Genomic DNA, 19,079 nt, shown 5'->3' on the forward strand with positions numbered 1-19,079 from the left:
AGAGGGATAAGCAGGCTCCCTGTGGGGAGCCCAATGTGGGACTCGATCCCAGGACCCCAGGATCATGCCCTGAGCTAAAGGCAGATGCTCAACCACTGAGCCACCCAGGCATCCCGACTTTTTTTAAGTGGATTACCAAACCCAATATACATAGTATTATCTACTTTTAAAAATATGCAGAGTCAGAAATAAGAATAACAACTATCCTGGGTTCACTGCTCTAATACCAAATAATTTAAAACCATGCTATAAAATGAAGAACTGAACAGAGAGAAACTGTTCCTTCTCACACACATTTTCATAATATTTATGCCACCCTGTATGTTTACAATGAAGAAGTATTTTAAAAGAAGATACCCCATGTTCCTAAATTACTGACTTCAAAGTTGGTTTATAAATTTTAGGAATGTAAAACAGAATTTGAACAATGGAATTTGAATATACAATTTCAAGTCAGTTACTCTTCCCTTCTCCCATCAGATTTTAATTCCCAAGAGCTTTGCGTTATCAGGGAAATCAATTTAGGCAATCATTAATCAGAAGGCTAGATTTGAAGAGATGGGTTACAGATGTCTTTTGATTTAATATTTTCCAAGGACTATGCATCAGATATTTTGTGGAAAGAGTACCTCAGGAAACATTTTAATTGTCTAAAACAGTTTAGTCATTTCAATTAGCTACATTTTGTTTGTTTACTTTGCCTAAAACAGAAAGTAGCCTACTCCCTGTGTGCATCCACACTGGAAGGGGAAATACAGGCACTGGGGGGTTGGGGGTTCAAGGTAGGCAAGATCCAGGAACAGCTCACTGTGCCACAGAAAAAGCTTTAAACAGTACACTTTAAACTAATGAACTGAACTTCCTATAACTACTAATATTTGAGCATTTGTTAACCACAAAACCAGCAATTTCAGATGGTTAACATAATCAGTTCTCCTCTGCTGTTTTCCTGTTCAAGAACAGTAGGTTCTGGTTTTGAAATACATTAAATTCAAATGAGCCTACCATCCAAGTCATTCTATGAACTAGCCACATATGCTTCTATAACCTGTGTTACTGCTTTCCAAATTACTGCTACATGTTATTTTCTCCCCAAACTTACCTAATTCCAACTACTATAACTTTATTGTCGCTGTTTATGTATGAAAAAAAGCTTTTGCATTATTGCTTCAGCACCCAGATTAAGACTCACATCTTTCAAAAAACCTTTCCAGATGAACTCTATGCATCTTTGAACACTTTGAGTAGTAAAGGCTGTCAGAAATATGACAAATACTTACATATTCTATTTATACTAAACCACAGAAAATTATCTGGTCTTGCCTTCCAGGCAACAAATTTCTGAGGCATCCAAAGAAGACAGATAGATAGATATATTATATATATAGCTTCAACAGATGTTCAGAAAAAGATGTTCTTCACACCCTTAAGAGTCCTATTTTATGTATATATCTGATGCTATAATTTAAGCTAATTTCCTTTTGATTTTAGTTCTTTGCCCATACATGAATGAATTTGCTAGAATTTATTTGCTGGGGTCAGAGAACAAGTGCTTATCACCTTCCTACTAAAACATTCAGAAACTTAAATATTTGAGCAAACTTTTTAAGCGAAATTTCTTTTCCCTTTAATCTTTTCTCACATTCTGCTTTGAATGATTTCAACATTCATTTTTAAGAACTATTCTAATAGTTTACCATTGTTCTAAATTATAGAAACTATCATAGGAGACAATATTCTACTAAATGTTGAATTAATGTAAAGTATAGCAAAAAAAAGTGTTTTTCCAAATCTTCTATGTAAATTCTATTAAGATAATTTCTCTTTAGCTGGTGGCATAGAAACTTTACAGATTATAATCTGCCTGGGGTTAAGTGACAATTCCCACATATTTCTCTGCTACATTGTTTTCTGGCAGGTATTGATATCTACTCAGCTGCATTTATTTTTTTTTTAAGATTTTATCTATTTATTCATGAGAGACACAGAGAGAGAGAGGCAGAGATACAGGCAGAGGGAGAAGCAGGCTCCCTGCAGGAAGCCTGATGAGGGACTTGATCCCAGGACCTTGGGATCACACCCTGAGCCAAAGGTAGACGCTCAACCGCTGAGCCACCTATGCACACCCCCTCAGCTGCATTTATTTAACACCTCCCATAGTATTATAGAAGACATTTGGTCTTTGTCTTCAGATCCTGACAGAGAGCTCCTAAAACTCAAAACTTCCTGTGTGATAATGATTATAGGTGCATCTTTTAATGATGGAACTTTTAACCTGGAAATTCTTGGTAGGCCCCTAGATAGCTTCAGGAAGGGAGCTGGTAGCCAGAAACAAAACAAAACAAAACAAAAACAAGCCTTGATTAGAAGTTTGGAACAGGGCAGGGGGTGGGGAGGTGCCTGAGTGGCTCAGCTGGGTAAGCGTCTGCCTTTGGCTCAGGTCACAATATCTCAGGGTCCTGGGATCAATCTCCATGTCGGGCTCCTGCTCAGCAAGAAACTGCTTTTCCTTCTCCCTCTGCCACTCCCCTTGCTCATGCTCTCTCTGTCTCTCTCTCAAATAAATAAAATCCTAAAAAAAAAAAAAAGAAGAAGAAGAAGAAAAAGAAGAGGTTTCGAACTGTCAGCCCCATCCCAAAACCTCTGTACAGAGCAGAGAAGGGATGGAGATTGAGTTAATCACCCATGGCCAATGCTTTCATCAGTTATGAAACATAATAAACATCCAATGAACATCCAGAGAGGACATGCAAGCTCTTTATCCCTCCTACTATACTTTGTCCCACAAATCTCCTCCATTGGTCTATATTATTCTTGAGTCGTATCCTTTATTTTTAAAAAAACTAGAAATAGTAAGTAAAGGGGAGAAGAGTTGGGCAAACTCCTAACTTTGCAGCCAAGTTGGAAAGAACTGAGAACCCAATACTTGGAACTGGCATCTGAAGTGAGGGCAACCTTATGCTTAAATCTGAGCCCTTACACCTGTGGTATCTGACACTAACTTCAGGTGGCTAGGGTCTAAACCAAATTGAACTGTAGGACACTCAGTTGATTCCTGCAGAGAATCAGAGAACTGACTGGTATTAGGAGGAAAAGAGCCCTTTCACCTCCCAAGTACCAAGCACTGAGCTTCATATATGGTACTTCTAACCTCATAGTAGTCATACAAAGTTGATATTATCATCACACCTCTGCTTTATTTCTAAGGAAAGGTTCTGAGAGGTTACCGAACTTGGTCGCAGATTTAGGGCTAAGCCAGGGAAGATCAAAACTGAACCCTAGCATGTTACTAGACTGTGAAGTGCTTGTTCCTTCTGCCATGTCACATTGTTTCTCCTTAGAGAATCTTTAGAAATATTCTAATGCTGCTTGATATGTTTCCATTGTTTCCTGCAATTTAATACTGAGTCATCTTTTAAAGCTTATCTTTTTGTTTACTTAAACCTAAAAGAAGTTGGTTTTAAAATAATATAATTAGTAATATTTTTTAAAATGAAAGAAAACAGACATGAAATAGGAGGCAATTTTAATACAAAATATGGACTTGGCTAGTCTAGATTTCATTATCACCAATCTGACATTTCTGCTAATAGGAATCCAATATTAAGCTTTACAGTGCCAAAGAATTTAATGTTAACATTCAAAATGATAACTTTCACAATCTTGTTACCTGCCGGAGTTGAAAGATTCCTCCTGTTGGCACATCCTTTGCAGAAATTACTTCCACAGGGCAGTATTCGCCATTCTCATTCTGTTCCAAGATCTGGACCCAGAATTCCACTTTTCTGGTAACTTCACTCCATCTAGGAAATAGTTGAAGTTCTTGGAAAATCATACATTTCTATTTCAATACAGGCAGCTTAGGATCCTTCACATGAGAACTAACAATGATAATGAGGTCAAAACAGAATAATTCAATAGAATGACCTATAGTTCCGTGAGTTAATATACAAATATATACTAGCAAATATAATTAAAAGCAAAACAAAACAAATTTAACATCAGAACTGAATGGTTCCTTCATCTCATTTAAAAAGGTACGATAATCACCAATCTATTCACCAATCTATTCAAAGTGGTTCAAATATGGTAATCAGAGGCCCAAAAGCAAGTACAGTGATTATCTTTTCATAGATAAAGGTAGTGATATATACGCTTGATTTGTAACTTGACAAGCATCTTTGCTCAGATTAATAACAGAATCAAAAAAAAAAAACTCAATGTCTAGTTTAGGATCTACTGAAACATTCTAAATGCAAAAAAAAGAACATCTGGTTCTCTTCTATAATAAGATGGAAAGCACAAACCATGCTCTTTCAGTCATTCCCTTTTAACTCTTCTTTTTAATAATCCTGGTCAACAAATAAGCCTGCCTCCTTCCATGATTGATGGCATTTCAAAAGAACTTTGTGCTAAAGTCAAAATAAGTAAAACCTGAATTCTAGAGTATATCTTGATCCATCCTCCCTACAGTTGATTAATTAGAATTCAGAATAATAACCAACTATTCTCCAAAAATTCATTCATTCTTCATTCTTAACTAACTTCTCTTCCATCACTCTTCAAAGTTCACTCCTCCAAGAAGTTTAAATGTGCTATAAATACCCTGGAAACAATAGTATCTATCCCTGGGATACTGATAATGCATAGGAAAGGGTTATCTTTAAAAATGGCAGTATTAATCTCTAGCAATTCTTTAAAATTATAAATGGAAGGGGGACTGGGGTGCCTCAGTTGGTTAAGCATCTACCTTTAGCTCAGGTCATGATCCCAGGGTCCTGGGATCAAGCCTCATGTCAGATTCCCTACTAAGCAGCCTGCTTTTCCCTCTCCTTCTCAGCTCATGTTCTCTCTCACTATCTCTGTCTCTCTCTCAAATACATAAATAAAATCTTTAAAAATAAAATAAAATAAAATAGGCAGCCCGGGTGGCTCAGCGGTTTAGCGCCACCTTCAGCCCAGGGTCTGATCCTGGAATCCGGGATCGAGTCCCATATTGAGTCCCATATCAGGCTCCCTGTGTGGAGCCTGCTTCTCTCTCTGCCTGTGTCTCTGCCTCTGTGTGTGTGTGTGTGTCTCATGAATAAATAAATAAAATCTTTTTTTTAAATAAATAAATAAAATAATATATGGAACCAGAAGGATATCTAAAATTCACCTATCCCGAAGACTACGTGTTTTTGCTTGAATAATCCCCAAATCCCACAGGGCTGGGTTTTTCCGAGGATCATTCATCTTATGGCCATATACTTCAATTGCCAATGCTCCTTCTGAAAGATGCTCAATGAAGTCTTCAGTAATGTTAACAGAAAACTCCTGGAAAAAAAAAGTAATTATAGAAAGGAAATACTTTCTGGTAACTTTATGATTACTTACATCCACCATCATATAGCTACTTCATCATGGAGAAGAGAAATGAAAAAAAAACTGTTTTAATTATAGAACAGAACTATCATCTAACATGCATAATGAATGCTCAGATGGTCTAAGGTTCTTGACTTTAAACATAAGTCTAACTCTGACTTTTTAAAATACTTTTCGCCTTGAAAATCTATTATGAAAAACCAGTATTGTGTTTTATTTTGTTAGCAATATTTGGGAAGCCATTTTTAAAGTATAAATAATTATATTAAGAATTCCAGGGCAGCCTGGGTGGCTCAGCAGTTTAGCACTGCCTTAGGCCCAGGGCCTGATCTTGGAGACCCAGGATTAAGTCCCATGTCGGGCTCCCTGCATGGAGCCTGCTTCTCCCTCTGCCTGTGTCTCTGCCATTCTCTCTCTCTCTCTCTCATGAATAAATAAATAAAATCTTAAAAAAAAAGAATTCCAACAATGATCTAAAATGTCTTGATATAAAAGTTATTAGAAGCAATAAGGAAGCAGTGTGTTAGAACAACAATTTTTTCTAGCTTTTAGGAAGCTAATTATCTCCACTAATAGAGTAAGGAAATAAATAATGATCATCAATACAAAAAAATCTAATTTTTAAAAATTCTCTTAATCTGTCCATCTTTACAAGATACATATGACAGCATTTTATAGTAATCATTAAGCTCCAAAACAGTTTATTGTAAAAAGTCATAGAATATACACTTTCTTTCTCTCTCTCAATCTTTAACACACTAAAGGTATTTCTATGTTTAAAAGAGATTAGAAAGAGACCTCTCCCTCAAAAAACTTGAGATGGATCAACTATGGTATAGTAGAAACAAAAAATCTAGAGTCTGACCATCCTGACTCTTTTAATTACTAGTCATGGGAAAACGGACCTCTCTGAACTAGCTGCTTCTGCTAAAAACAAAAAAATACTATCATTGAATACAACTGTGGAAAAGATCAAGTGAAAGAATAACAAAGTCCTTAGTAGAGCATTAAGTGTTCAATAAAGTTCATTTTTGTCTCTTTTCTATCTTCACTTTCTCTAAAACACTAGTTTCCTAAACTTTTTAGATGACAATTTCTCCAATAATCTTATACAAAACATGGATTCCTTTGAGTGTGTGTATACACACACACACACACACACACACACACACACACACACACATATATATATAGTTGACCCTTGAACAACATGGGGATAACAGGTACCAAACCCCCGTGGAGTCAAAAATCCACACACTAACTTTGACTCCATAAAAATTTAACTACTAATAGCCTATATTGAACAGAAAGTCTTTCCAATAACATAAACAGTTGATTAACACATATTTTATATGTCATGTATATTATGTACTGTATTCTTACAATAAAGTAAGCTAGGAAAAAGAAAACATTATTAAGAAAACCAAAAAAAAAAAAAAGAAAGAAAAGAAAACCAAAAGGGGGGCACCTATGTGGCTTAGTAGATTAAGCATCTGACCCTTCATTTTGGCTCAGGTCATGATCTCAAAGTTGTGAGACTGAGCCTCACATCAGGTTCCTGGCTCCTCACGGAACCTGCTTGATTCTCTCCCTCTGCCCCTCCCTCCCTAAAAAACTAGTCAATTAAAAATAAGTAAAATATTTTTTTAAAAAAGGAAACCAAAAGGAAAAGAAAATGCATTTACAACCTGTGTTGTCCAAGGGTCAGCTGTATATATATTGACATAAAAGTAAATTTCTATTGTGGAGGAGTTAAGGAGCACTGACACTTTAGTGTTTTGCCCCCCCACCCAGCTTTACTGAGATACAGATGACAATATAACACTGTGCTAATTTAAGGTGTACCACTAGTGTATTGATGACATTTCAGTTTTTGACTCCAACCACACTTTAAGAAATTCTGATTCAAGATCTATGTTGATACCATATTATTCAACAAAATAATGCTCATTTTACAGTCAGTTCTGTTTTTGCCTAAGTAATCAAATGTTAACCATGTCTGGAAAACCAACTTACATTGCAGTGATCAAAGACAACCATGCACTGAGGCTCCTTGCTGACAGGAGAGGAGGAGGAGGTATCCACTTCAGATGCAACAGTTACTGGCTCCTGCTGATCCCAGAAGCTGTATTTGCAGAACACAAAGTGGGACAGATGCTGTGGCAACCCAGTGGCCTGGAGTATTTTAACCTGAAGGAAAAGTGAAGCTCTGTTTTTAACTCAGAAAAGGTGCAATAATAAGTACCTTGAATCAGATATGGGTCCCAGTCTTGGCTGTGTTACTACCGCTTTTTGTTGACCAAATCCCCTTCACTCTGGGGCAGTATTTCCTCAACTGTGCAATGCTGACAAGAACTGTCGTGTTCAGTAAGAGGTTGACACAGGGTAACAACGACCTTGACTATAAACTCGGGTATTTTCAAGCATTTAGAGGCCAATTCTAGTTTCTTACAACATCATTATGATCATCATATGATGATGATGATGATGATGATAATAATAATAATAATAATAATTGGCTCAAAAAAATAAAAGTTTTCAACCATCAACACCATTCAATGATACGAATTTAGCTAACTATGGACAGGTCCCAAGAACATAAGATTGTTAGAAATGATAAATGAAGAATGAAATCAGCATAGGTGCCAATAAGGAACATTCAGTAAAGGGCAAAAAACATTTATTTGATATTTTGAAGGATAAAAAAATAACAAGGTTCTTGAGTAGAATATTACATGGTACTAGAGAATTTTTTGGAAAATTTTAAAGGCATTAGGAAGGTATACTTTGAAGATCTGGAGGGACAAAAGGAGGAGATTAAAGATAGTGAATGTTGATGATCTCTGTACCAACTCTTACTGAATGCCTTCTCTATGTGGACTTAGGGGAGATGAATCAAAGGAAATGCATCCTGGGCTTCAGGAGTGTAGAATTTTGTGATAACATGCAGTTAGAAATATATGTCTAATCAGACCCAAATGCACCAGGAATAAATGCCCATAATGGATTTAAAGCAGTCAAAAATTCTAAATATTTCTTTTGGTCAGCAGTGACAGGTTGATTTTTAAGTTGGAATTTTTGTGATAAGTTGTGACATTCTAAAACTCCTCCAACTATAAAGGAAACTAAATTCTAAAATTAATTAAGCAAAACTAAATTCTAATTTTAGAATTGACTGGGCTGACTTTCATATGATTGAGCACTGATCATTTATTATGTTTTTCACTTGGTCACTTCCTGCATGTTGTACGATGTGCTATGCATCCAGTAAATAAATTTAACAAAAATAAACTTGAATATGTGGCCAAAGTTGATGTAGTTCAACAACCACAAATATAATTGTCTTAACGTTTTAGGGTGCATTAATAACACAAAATATCGTGCAAAGCAGATGACTATTTTCTTCTATACCAGGCACTCATATAATGGGTAGGCAATTGTTGAGAAATCCTATTACTGTTCATTTTTCCCTACAATGGCAACAAGAGTTTGAAACATTTAGATATCAATTCTCTGAAAGGCTACAAAACAACAGATTGAGTAATGCAATTATTTGTCCAAACCCAAAAGAGTGAGCAATCAGTGTTTGGCAATTAATTTTTTGTTAAATTTTAAAAACCATCACTTTTTTCATTAGGTTTTAAAAATTTTTTAGTATATTCTTCAAGGTGAGACAATGTGATATTTGAGAAGATTACAAGATTTTTGTAGAACAAAGATCCAAATAAAACTCTCTGTCACATATTAGCTTCTGTTTTTGAGCAGATTAAATTCTTAGTTTTCTTAGGCTGAGATTTCGCCTATGTGAAACAGGATAGCTACCTACCTAATGATGATGTAGTGTGAGGAATGATGCTGGTGTGAGGAATGACTGTACAAATAAAATGAAATGAACAAAACCACATCCAAGTACTGAATGGACAGATGTTTGATACATACTTCTCGGTGATTAAATTCCATCAGAAAGCCAATATTTTTTCCTAAAAATCAATCTCAATTTTAAGATCGAAATACATTATAAGATTTTATATGCTGACCTATATTCTACAGGCAACTTATCAGGAATAAGACTGCCAGGAATGAAGAATATCAGGAATGAGGAATAGCTTCATACCCAGAACATAGTTTTTGTTTTTTGTTTTTTAAGTTTCTGCATACAGAAATCAAAATCACCACAAGGTGTCAGAATACCATAGACTTTGACTTGCCACTGCTCAATATAAAGCCCAAGAATGTCAGAAGACATGCTGTTTGGGGTTTTAAAACATACTAATTTAATTTAATGTAAAGATATTTAAAGATATCAATATTTAATATGCACATACTTATTTTTCATCACAAAAAAAACCAATCCAGACTGCTTTTATAAGCTGGTGATAAATTATCACCTATTATTGTTAAGTGTCCCAGACTGATTTCATTTTTTCCATCAATATTTTTGTCATATAGTCTATCTTCTTCCTTTTACACGAAGACTATTACATGGTTGGAATATAGTCTCTAAAAAACACTCCCCACTGAAAGGAACCAGATTCCTTAGAGAAATGGGTGATTCCAGGTCTGGAATAGAAAATGCCCATGATGGGACTAGAATATCATCATACCAAAAAGCAAGAAAGCTAGCATAGTCTATGACCATGGGTTAGGGTTTTGTCAAAAGGACTCCAAGACAACTGAAGAGAAGCACATGGGTCAAAGATAGATCATCTGAGGTTCAATATAGGTAATAAATACAATGGATTGAAACACATCAAATATATCTAAATTGAAGAGCTCATAATGATATTTGGACTAAAAATAAAGTAAAATCTCACTGGTTACTTTTGTATATTAGAAGGAAAACCAATTAATTTTTCTGAAAATGAGATTTTTTTAAAGGAGAATAGAATGGAGTATTTACCCTGCCTTTCCTATACATATCTCTGAAGAGCAAAATACTTGATTTAATAGGAAAATTCTCTCTAGAAAAGAATTCTAGCTAATAAATGAGGGGTGACAGAATTATAGTGTCATTCTTTTCTAACTCCTAATGAAATATCTAGGTAATAATCACCAGTAATTGCTAACATCCCCAAAAGAAAGCCTTCTGATGGAAGAACACCCCACCCCTATAAAATGTCCTTGCTATTCTCCTTCCCCATTTAACATCTTCATATCTAATTACCAATTTACAGCAAATACATCTTAACCCATTAAATAATACCAATCAGCAAAATCCAGATTATGAGAAAACACAAGACAACAACCCAATTTCTACAATAGATAAACTGTAGGGTAAGAGAAAAAGAGAGAATGAGAGAAAGGAAGCAAGCAAGCACAAGTGCCAGCACCTAAAGATTAAGACAGATTTAACAGACACCTCAAACAAGACAATCAAGGAAACTGGGTATCTCTAGAAAGTATTAATTTTTGATTATGATATAATGGCTTTTTTAAAGTACTCTTCTTTTGGAGATACATACTAAACTAGTATAGATGAAATATGATGTCTGGAATAGCTTCAAAATAATTCATGGGAAGGGGATAGTACAGAGTGGCTTAAGTGGATGAGTGAAATAAGACTGACCACGAGTTGATAATTCTGAGGGAAGGTGGGTGGGGATTAATAACACTTTTCTCACTACTTTGTCTATGTTTGATATCTTCCATTAAAAAAACTTAAGATATTTAACTTTATTTTTTGTAATCTTTTTTATTTTTATTTTTTAAAGATTTTATTCATTTATTCATGAAAGAGAGAGGCAGAAACACAGGCAGAGGGATAAGGATGCTCCATGGAGGAAGCATGACATGGGACTTGATCCCCCGACTCTGGGATCACACCCTGAGCTAAAGGCAGATGCTCAACTGCTGAGCCACCCACAAATCCCTAACTTTTTTTTTTTTTTAAGCTTATGTTATCCAGGATATACTACTTTTTCAGTGATGATTTTTCCAAGTGAGACAGTATCCTTGTACTAATGTAAACTTTCACACAGCTGCATTTACTAATCTAACATCTTTTAAATGGGCTGTTATGGAATGTCATCAAGTCTATGTTCCAACATTGCGAATCATATCATCTCAGAAAAAAATGTTCTAGAATCATGGATAACACAATGAAAGATTCACCTTTTAATGAATTAAGAATCCCCCCCCCCATTCTGAAGTATCTGCCTTAAACATTTGAGGCCTTAATATATGCAAGCAAAGACCCATAGAAAGGAAGCCATCTCTAATAGCTACAGCTTCCGCATAGCTTGCCTCACTCCTTTTGGTATTAACTCCATTCTAGAAATATTTACTGAGACACAGGACTGGACTGAGATGGATTATGAAATTAGAGTTAAGTTTAGGATTTTTTTCACTGCACTTTTTAATTGCCTTCTTCTCACTTGTACACTGTTCCTATGACCCTCATGGATTTCTCTTCCTCAAAAACCTTTTAACTGGTTCCTCCAGTGATTCTCAACCAATGGCACAAAGGCCCAGCTAGGGTATATTTAGAAATGTATGAGAGGATTTTTTTTCATTGTCATAATGAGTAACAGAGGTGGCACTGACTACACCAATTGGATAGGAGTTCAGGAATATAATGACCTACTTAAAATTTACCTAGCAATTATACATGAAAAAAATAAAGCACCTCATGGAGAAAGAGTTTTACATAACATGCTCTCCTTCAGGTTCACTCTGAGTCTTGTTTCCAGAATTTTTCCTCAGACTTTACTCTGAGTTAATTATCTCTCCTCTATGTCCCAAAACATACCTTGTCTACCTCTCTCAGAGCACTTGGGTCACATGATATTGGGAGTCTTCTGTTCACTTGTGTGTCCCCCTTACACATACACACAAACTACATAGGTTGTTCCTTAAGAAAAGAAGTCCTGCCTTTTTCATCGTTATATTCCCAGCACGATGTCTGACACATAATACTCAACAGTGTTCATGAAGGGCACACCTCGGAAGGTTAGAAAGAGTAGGGTTTGAGGTCAGCACATGCTGGAATAGCATACGCAAACGCACATTGGTAATGAGAAACAAACAAACAAAAACAAACGTGGAAAAACAGTGTGAACAGAATCGGGGCTAGGATAAATCTCAAGCATAGCAGAAGTCAAGAGGTCTAATAGGAGGAGGAAATTTATGTGAAAAAAAAAAAACTGTTTCTCTGCAGAGAAGTTCAGACAAACAAACATCCATATAACTTTGGAGCAGAATGGTCCAGAAAAAAGAAGTGACTTATCCTACAGGCTTTATAGAGGAAGACAATGGAAGTACCTAGCTGAGTGGTAAATCAGTATATACAGGGACACCTGAGGGCTCAACAGTTGAGCATCTGCCTTTGGCTCAAGGCGTGATCCTGGTCTGGGGATCGAGTCCCGCATCAGGCTCCCTAGGAGGAGCCTGCTTCTCCCTCTATCTCTCTGCCTCTCTCTGTGCGTCTCTCATGAATAAATAAATTAAATATTAAAAAAAAAAACAGTATATACAATGAAATATGGTCTCTAGAATACCAGTACTAAAGATTTATTTAGGAACAGATACTTTCAAAATTTGAAAAAGAACAGCATTTATTGTCTAACTACCTATAACCCTCAAATCAGCTACACTTCCACTGCTTCGAAATGAAACTGGGACTTACCATGCACACAAGTCTGTTTTCTTGGGTTTCCTTATCACAGGAAAGATCTATGCTGTCATCACCTCCAGCAATTCTTTCCCCAATGTCACCACTGATTCGCATCACCTCTACATGCAGCCGACCTGCCACCTATAACAACAGAGGAAAAGCAGGTACTCTTTCCAGATTTTGTTCTTTCTTCAGCTTTAGAATCAAGTGGTTGGGTTAAAAGTAAATGACAATTTAGAAGCCTAGGTTCTAACAGTTACTTCTCCTCAAAGTACTGGAATAATCACCATCAAGAAGATGGAAAAACATGTATTAATAATACACATAAATAGCATTTGTTATTAGTGACAAAGAGTCACAACAATATACTATCAACACTCTACTGTTTCTTAAACTTTTCTCTGAAGAGTACAAGGCATGAAAAGACAACTAACCTCTCCTTTCTGGTTGACAATTGGAACAGCATACTGTAACTTCACATCGTAGAAGAGTGACTCGAGGAAAACATTCGCCACCCCAATAAGACTGTGATTTTCCTGCTCATCATAGAATGGATCAGCACGCTTAAAGTAAGATCGTATGACCTTTAAAGAGATTTTAGACATTGCAACTTCAGAAATCACTTAAATTAATTCAACCTACTACCACTTTTTGATGGCCTCTAATAAAGTCATTAAACTTAGGTTAAGCATAGCACTGGATTACACACACTATTCCTCACTCCCTCTTTTAGAATAATGGTCAGCATCCTTCACCCATGACAGCCATCTCAGTAATATGTCATTACATTTATCACTTCTTCTTCATTATGTGGAAATCTTGCCATAAAAACAGAGAAAACCAATTGACTAAAAAAGTGAGTCGAGTATACAAAAGTACTCTTCAGTTTTCATTCATGTCTATTCCACTTGTTCCTGCCAAATCATAAGATACAGTGCCACCAAGGAGAGCTGACCACCTTACATGAGAGTGCTTTGCTTTTTTGTAACTTGTTAATGTTTTATTTCTAGGCTAAAATATAAGAAGAGTATGGAAGAAAAAAGAAAAGGGAAAAATTTTTGAAGAAAAAAATGTCATCTAACTATAAAATATCATTTTTATTGATGACAATCTGGAAAAAAATAAACATGTTTTTAAAAAACAAGAGGCTAAAAATAAAAATAACAAACAAGAGGGAAATAAACAACTCTATGTGGAAACAAGACCAGGGTTGAAAATTATAAAAACATACATGGTATGTATTTCTGTTTTAAAATATGCACAAGTACGTGGCTGACCTTAATGGGAAAAGCTGCAACTTGAGAAAGTTCGACAAGTACAGCTGTATGGCACCCATCTTAGGATCAAAACTCCTTTAAAATCTGCTCTTAGTAATATAAATATTAAGATACCACTGATGTTCTTTTCAAAAAAAAGAGGTATTGTAGGTTTCTGTTAGCAAAGTGTGGAGAAGTGGGGAGAGAGTGAATAAGGTGTGGTCTCTGTCCTGAGTAAATTCACAGTCCAGTACAGAAGCAGACTTGTGACACCAATAGATGTCAGAATGGAATGTAGAAGATTCTACTAGAAATCCAGAGAACACAAAATGAGGAAAGAAAGAAGATGCCAAAAAATAATAGGCTATTAAGTTTCTTGATTAGCCAAATAATTTAGAGGATTAAAATAAGTATTATTCTAGATTCAGGATTACTATTTTAGAAGAATGAGTAATTCTTCCCTAAAAAAATGGGTAGGCTCCTTCTTGCTTGATTCCTTCTATAACTACCAGTTATTTTTCTCAGATAACTTACTGGGGTATCTTCTTCACACTCCTTCCACTCCTGATAAAGGTCTCTCATATCCAGTAACCTGTTGTCCAGTTTTTCTAGAGACCAAATCTGTTTTCCTTTTCCTTTTCTTCTCACCTGGATTGCAGGTTCACTAAGAAGAGAGCCTCTCTGTAAAACAGAAAGAGTGATCATGTGACACACAAAGATATCCTCATGGAAGTCAACCCTGAACATTCTATACATACCAGTCAAATGTCATCAACCAAAATTGAAATTGCTATCCTTCTCTATCCAGTTCAGTACAAACCTTCTCAGAAATCTTACAAGCTTAATATAATGCCATTATATCCAACTGTGATCAAAATTTAAATTATGTAAATTAGATGTAATTTTATAAAGTAAATTCATATAGTAAGTTATTCATCTAGTAAATTGGATATAAATTTAAATCATATTTATTTATTCTTTTGGGTTTTAAACATTAGTAAGTCAACATGATTTAGTCTTTTGGATTTTAAACATTTGGGATTTAAACATTAATAGGAAATCGTTATTTGTCCATCATATGATCAGAGAATCAGTGGGTAGAAAAAAGAGTCATAAGCATTGAATAGCAAGGGAAAGTTTGCTGGGATGCATACCTAAGAAATGATCTCTTACTTTTCAAAAGTTTTAATTTAAAAAAAATTTTTAATGGGTAGTTTCTTAATGTGTGATACAAAACACAAAACGTTTAAAAGAGCAACTGTGAAAAGAATCCCATTTACCCATTTCGAGGCAACAAATTATAACAATTTGTAAATATATATAGTTTAAAATTTAAAAAAAAAAACAGTATGGAACTAGATAGAGATGTTGGTCACACACCACAGTGAATGGACTAAATACCACTGAACTGTTGACTTCATCTTTTTTTTTTTTTTTTTGAAAGATGGGAGAGGGGCTGAGAGATGGGGATAGAGAGAATCTTAAGCAGGGTCCAAAACCCAGCACAGACCCTTAAGATCATGACCTGAGCCAAAATCAAGAGTCAGGACTCTTAACCGACTGAGCCACCCAGGTATCCCTAAACTGCTCACTTTAAAATGGTTTATTTTATGTTATGTGAATTTTCTCAGGGAAAAAAAACTCCTAGAATTTAATGAAGTTTTTCTGGTTTGTAAAAGCAATAAGGGTTTGAGTTTTTTTAAAGATTTTATTTGAGAGACAGAAAGAGAGAGACCATGAGTGAGAGGAGCAGAGGGAGAGGCAGAGAAAGAATCTCAAGCAGACTCTGTGCTGAGCACGGACTCCCCCTTCCCCACCCCACTCGCCATGTGGGGCTCCATCCCAGGACCCTGAAATCATGACCTAAGCTGAAACCAAAAATCAGAAGCTCAACCAACTGCACCACCTAGGCACCCCAGAGCAATGTGTTTTTTATATAGAAACAGTTTTTAAACTCTTAAAACTACAAAGTAGAAAATAAAAATGCCCTTGTGTATCTCCCCCAGAGCAAAGTTATCCATCAATTATCTAATCAATTTAGATTTACTGGATCATTTGTCAACTATTTAGATAGGTGTACTCAGAACTTTAGGAAATTTTGAAATACACCAATGTTACTTTAACATCTTACTTATTATAATCCTTTCCAAGAAACCAAATTTACATAACGGTAGATTCTCAGTTCAGAGCTCAAAAATTACCACCCTCTCATATACTATAAAGGCCCTTCTACCTTATACTCAGCCAGCTAGGGAATAAATACAAAGAGCTCATCAATGATCCACAAGGAATGGTATTGCAGGCAGAGAATGCTAGAATGGGAAGAAAATGGCAACCAGCAATATGCTGCAGCAGCATCATGACTTGGCCCTCCTGCAACTATAACAAGAACTGGGAAAAAGAAAAAAGAAATTTCTGCCTCTTACCAAAATCATGAGAGAGAGTCGAATACAAGACCAAGAAGAGTAAGACCAAAACAAACAACAGTGCTCACAGCATGGCCAAGACATTAAGTGAAAAGAAGCTTGCAAGTACCAAAAACAAAAGATTTTGTTGGACAAAAGGTTTTGTTGGCCTGGCCTGAGTTCAGGAGACTCTCTCCGTAAGAAATAACTTCCTTGTCCAGTTCCTCTCCTCTCTCTGAGGGAAATCTGAAAATACTAATCTATTAAATCAGTAATATAAGCAAAGATTAGTAGCTATTAACATGTTAGCAAAGGCTGCCCTCACTCCAGTAAGGTACAGCATCTCCATCAACCTTGGAAACAGCTCAAGGAACACAACATCAGGGGTATAGTAGAGAGAGATGCAAATGACGCATCACTTCTAGGTACTGACTTGACTGCCTGGAGGCAAGGTTGCTTCTTTCAACAAAGCCCGAGCCAGGATACACAGGAAAAAGCTACAGACAATCATGCTTAATGGGGAAAAAATGGTTATGTTTCTGTTTTTCCAACTGAAACACTACAGAATGGAAGAAGACCTTGCTCTGCTCAGTATGCTAAAAGAATCTAAGCCCTATACCTTCTGCCCATGAGTGGTTTTCCTCTGAGTTTCACTGCACCCATGGTTTGCCCTATAAATACCAACAAGCAAAATAAAGTTCTAGGTTCAAATTATACACAGAATAGGTATCAAAAGACACATCTCCATAAAGCAATGAGTGCATCACATTCACAATACCTATATTACTCAAAACATTAAGCATCATATTTGCCAAGTATCTATTTTGTGAAAACATCGACCTTGAGGCTGTGATGTCACAAGAAGAGAGATGTGATCATGGCTACCAAATCAAAATAGAACACCCAAAGGATTCATTAAAGCTTTGCTGTGTCGAATACTGTGGGAGAAACAAAGCACATGGACCCTCAAAATATTTATCTGAATACCAAATTCTACATACTATCAAAAATTATATATGAATATGATCAAGAGCTAGAAAAGAGCCTTAAAATCAAAGAAAACAACTGGATGGCAAAGATAGAAATTTTTGATGGGATTTCCGCCTTCCCTACATTTTATTAAGGTTACTACATTACATAAAAAAAATTGTAATCGTGAATATACGCATAAAAGAACTAATAAACAGTTTTGCAAAGTAATCAATTAGCAAGTAAAAATAACATGATATACACAAAATAAACACAACTTAAGTGGCTGTAGAGTGGCAACAGAATGGAGGGCAAAAACCACTCTCCAAAGATCCATCAGGAAAAGACTTTTCAGAAATCATATAAACAGACTGGAAGAAAAGGGAGCTGAGTGAAATAAATTGGTGGGGTGTGGTGGGAAAAGGTGGAGAGGATGGTTCTAGTGGACAAAGAACACATATGCACAAAGGCAGAGAATTAAAAGCAAATGAATTCTACTGAAGATTGGAGAACATGTACAGAAGGATGTAGACTGCAGAGAGTATAGGTAAGGATGAAGGCAAACCCATGGGTGTTGAAATAACATGGGTGAAACAGACAGCAGTTTGTCTCCCACTGACAGCAACCTCACCTTCCTGTTGGCATCAAGGCTGGAGGCTGGAATCTGCAGGGTTACTTTGTACTCTGTTCTTTTATCCAGTTCCTCTGCAATGTAACTCGCTTCTCTCACCAACAGATTGGCTTTCACAATTTGTTCTCTCAGCCTTAGCAGACTGTTATTCAGTGTTGCCTCTCTTTTAAAAAAAGTGGGGGGAGGTGAAGGATAACCATCAAGCAGCACATCAGAGTATTAGGTAGTACGCAATATGTTAATGCCAAACTGCGAACCAAGCTCTACAACCACCTTTTGCATACAGGGAATATATTACTGACACTGACCCATGCACGCTCGTGTAACAAGCTGGCCATTGATTAGGACAGTGTTTCAAAAATTTGTTGGTGTCTACAAACCTCCCCCAGGGGATCTTGAGAAACTAAAGATTTTGATTCAGCAGGTCTGAGGTGGGGCCTGACACACTACACGTCTATCAATCTCCACCTGACAGAGATGCTGCCTGTCTGCAGACTAAACTTTGGATAGCAAGAGGTTAGTTAAGTTCAGTTGGTAACCATGACATTTGACATTTGAGTGCAATGCTAATTAGCCCATATAGAGTTCAAACTTGCAATCTGCATCTCATTAGCACCATGCTTTACCTACCTGAGCTAATCAGTCCAGATAACCACCTTTCTTTTTTTTTTCCTTTTTTTAAAAAGCATATACCCAAGCTTCAGAACCTAGAGTATAATACAATGATAAAGTATAACTTCTAAGTACAGATACTTGCTTATTCAAATCTAAAAGCCATACAGACTAAAATGGGGCAGCACTTCACATGGACAACTTTAAATAAATCAATCTAAATTGGTAAT

General features: G+C 36.1%; 1 protein-coding gene across 1 annotated transcript in view; it reads right to left on the reverse strand.

Annotated features, from left to right (window-relative positions):
• The window catches only part of KIF13B (kinesin family member 13B), a 202,892-nt gene that overhangs the window by 65,830 nt on the left and 117,983 nt on the right, over nt 1–19,079 (reverse strand). Inside the window, exons 18-24 of the mRNA XM_041765163.1 lie at nt 18,238–18,400; nt 14,767–14,913; nt 13,411–13,560; nt 12,989–13,117; nt 7,381–7,554; nt 5,159–5,316; nt 3,671–3,803 (exon numbers count right to left, since the gene is read on the reverse strand). Coding sequence (XP_041621097.1) covers nt 3,671–3,803; nt 5,159–5,316; nt 7,381–7,554; nt 12,989–13,117; nt 13,411–13,560; nt 14,767–14,913; nt 18,238–18,400 — 1,054 coding nt within the window. The remainder of the gene's footprint in view (nt 1–3,670; nt 3,804–5,158; nt 5,317–7,380; nt 7,555–12,988; nt 13,118–13,410; nt 13,561–14,766; nt 14,914–18,237; nt 18,401–19,079) is intronic.

This window comes from Vulpes lagopus, chromosome 8 (assembly GCF_018345385.1).
Source record: "Vulpes lagopus strain Blue_001 chromosome 8, ASM1834538v1, whole genome shotgun sequence".
In the NCBI taxonomy this organism is placed as follows: domain Eukaryota; kingdom Metazoa; phylum Chordata; class Mammalia; order Carnivora; family Canidae; genus Vulpes; species Vulpes lagopus.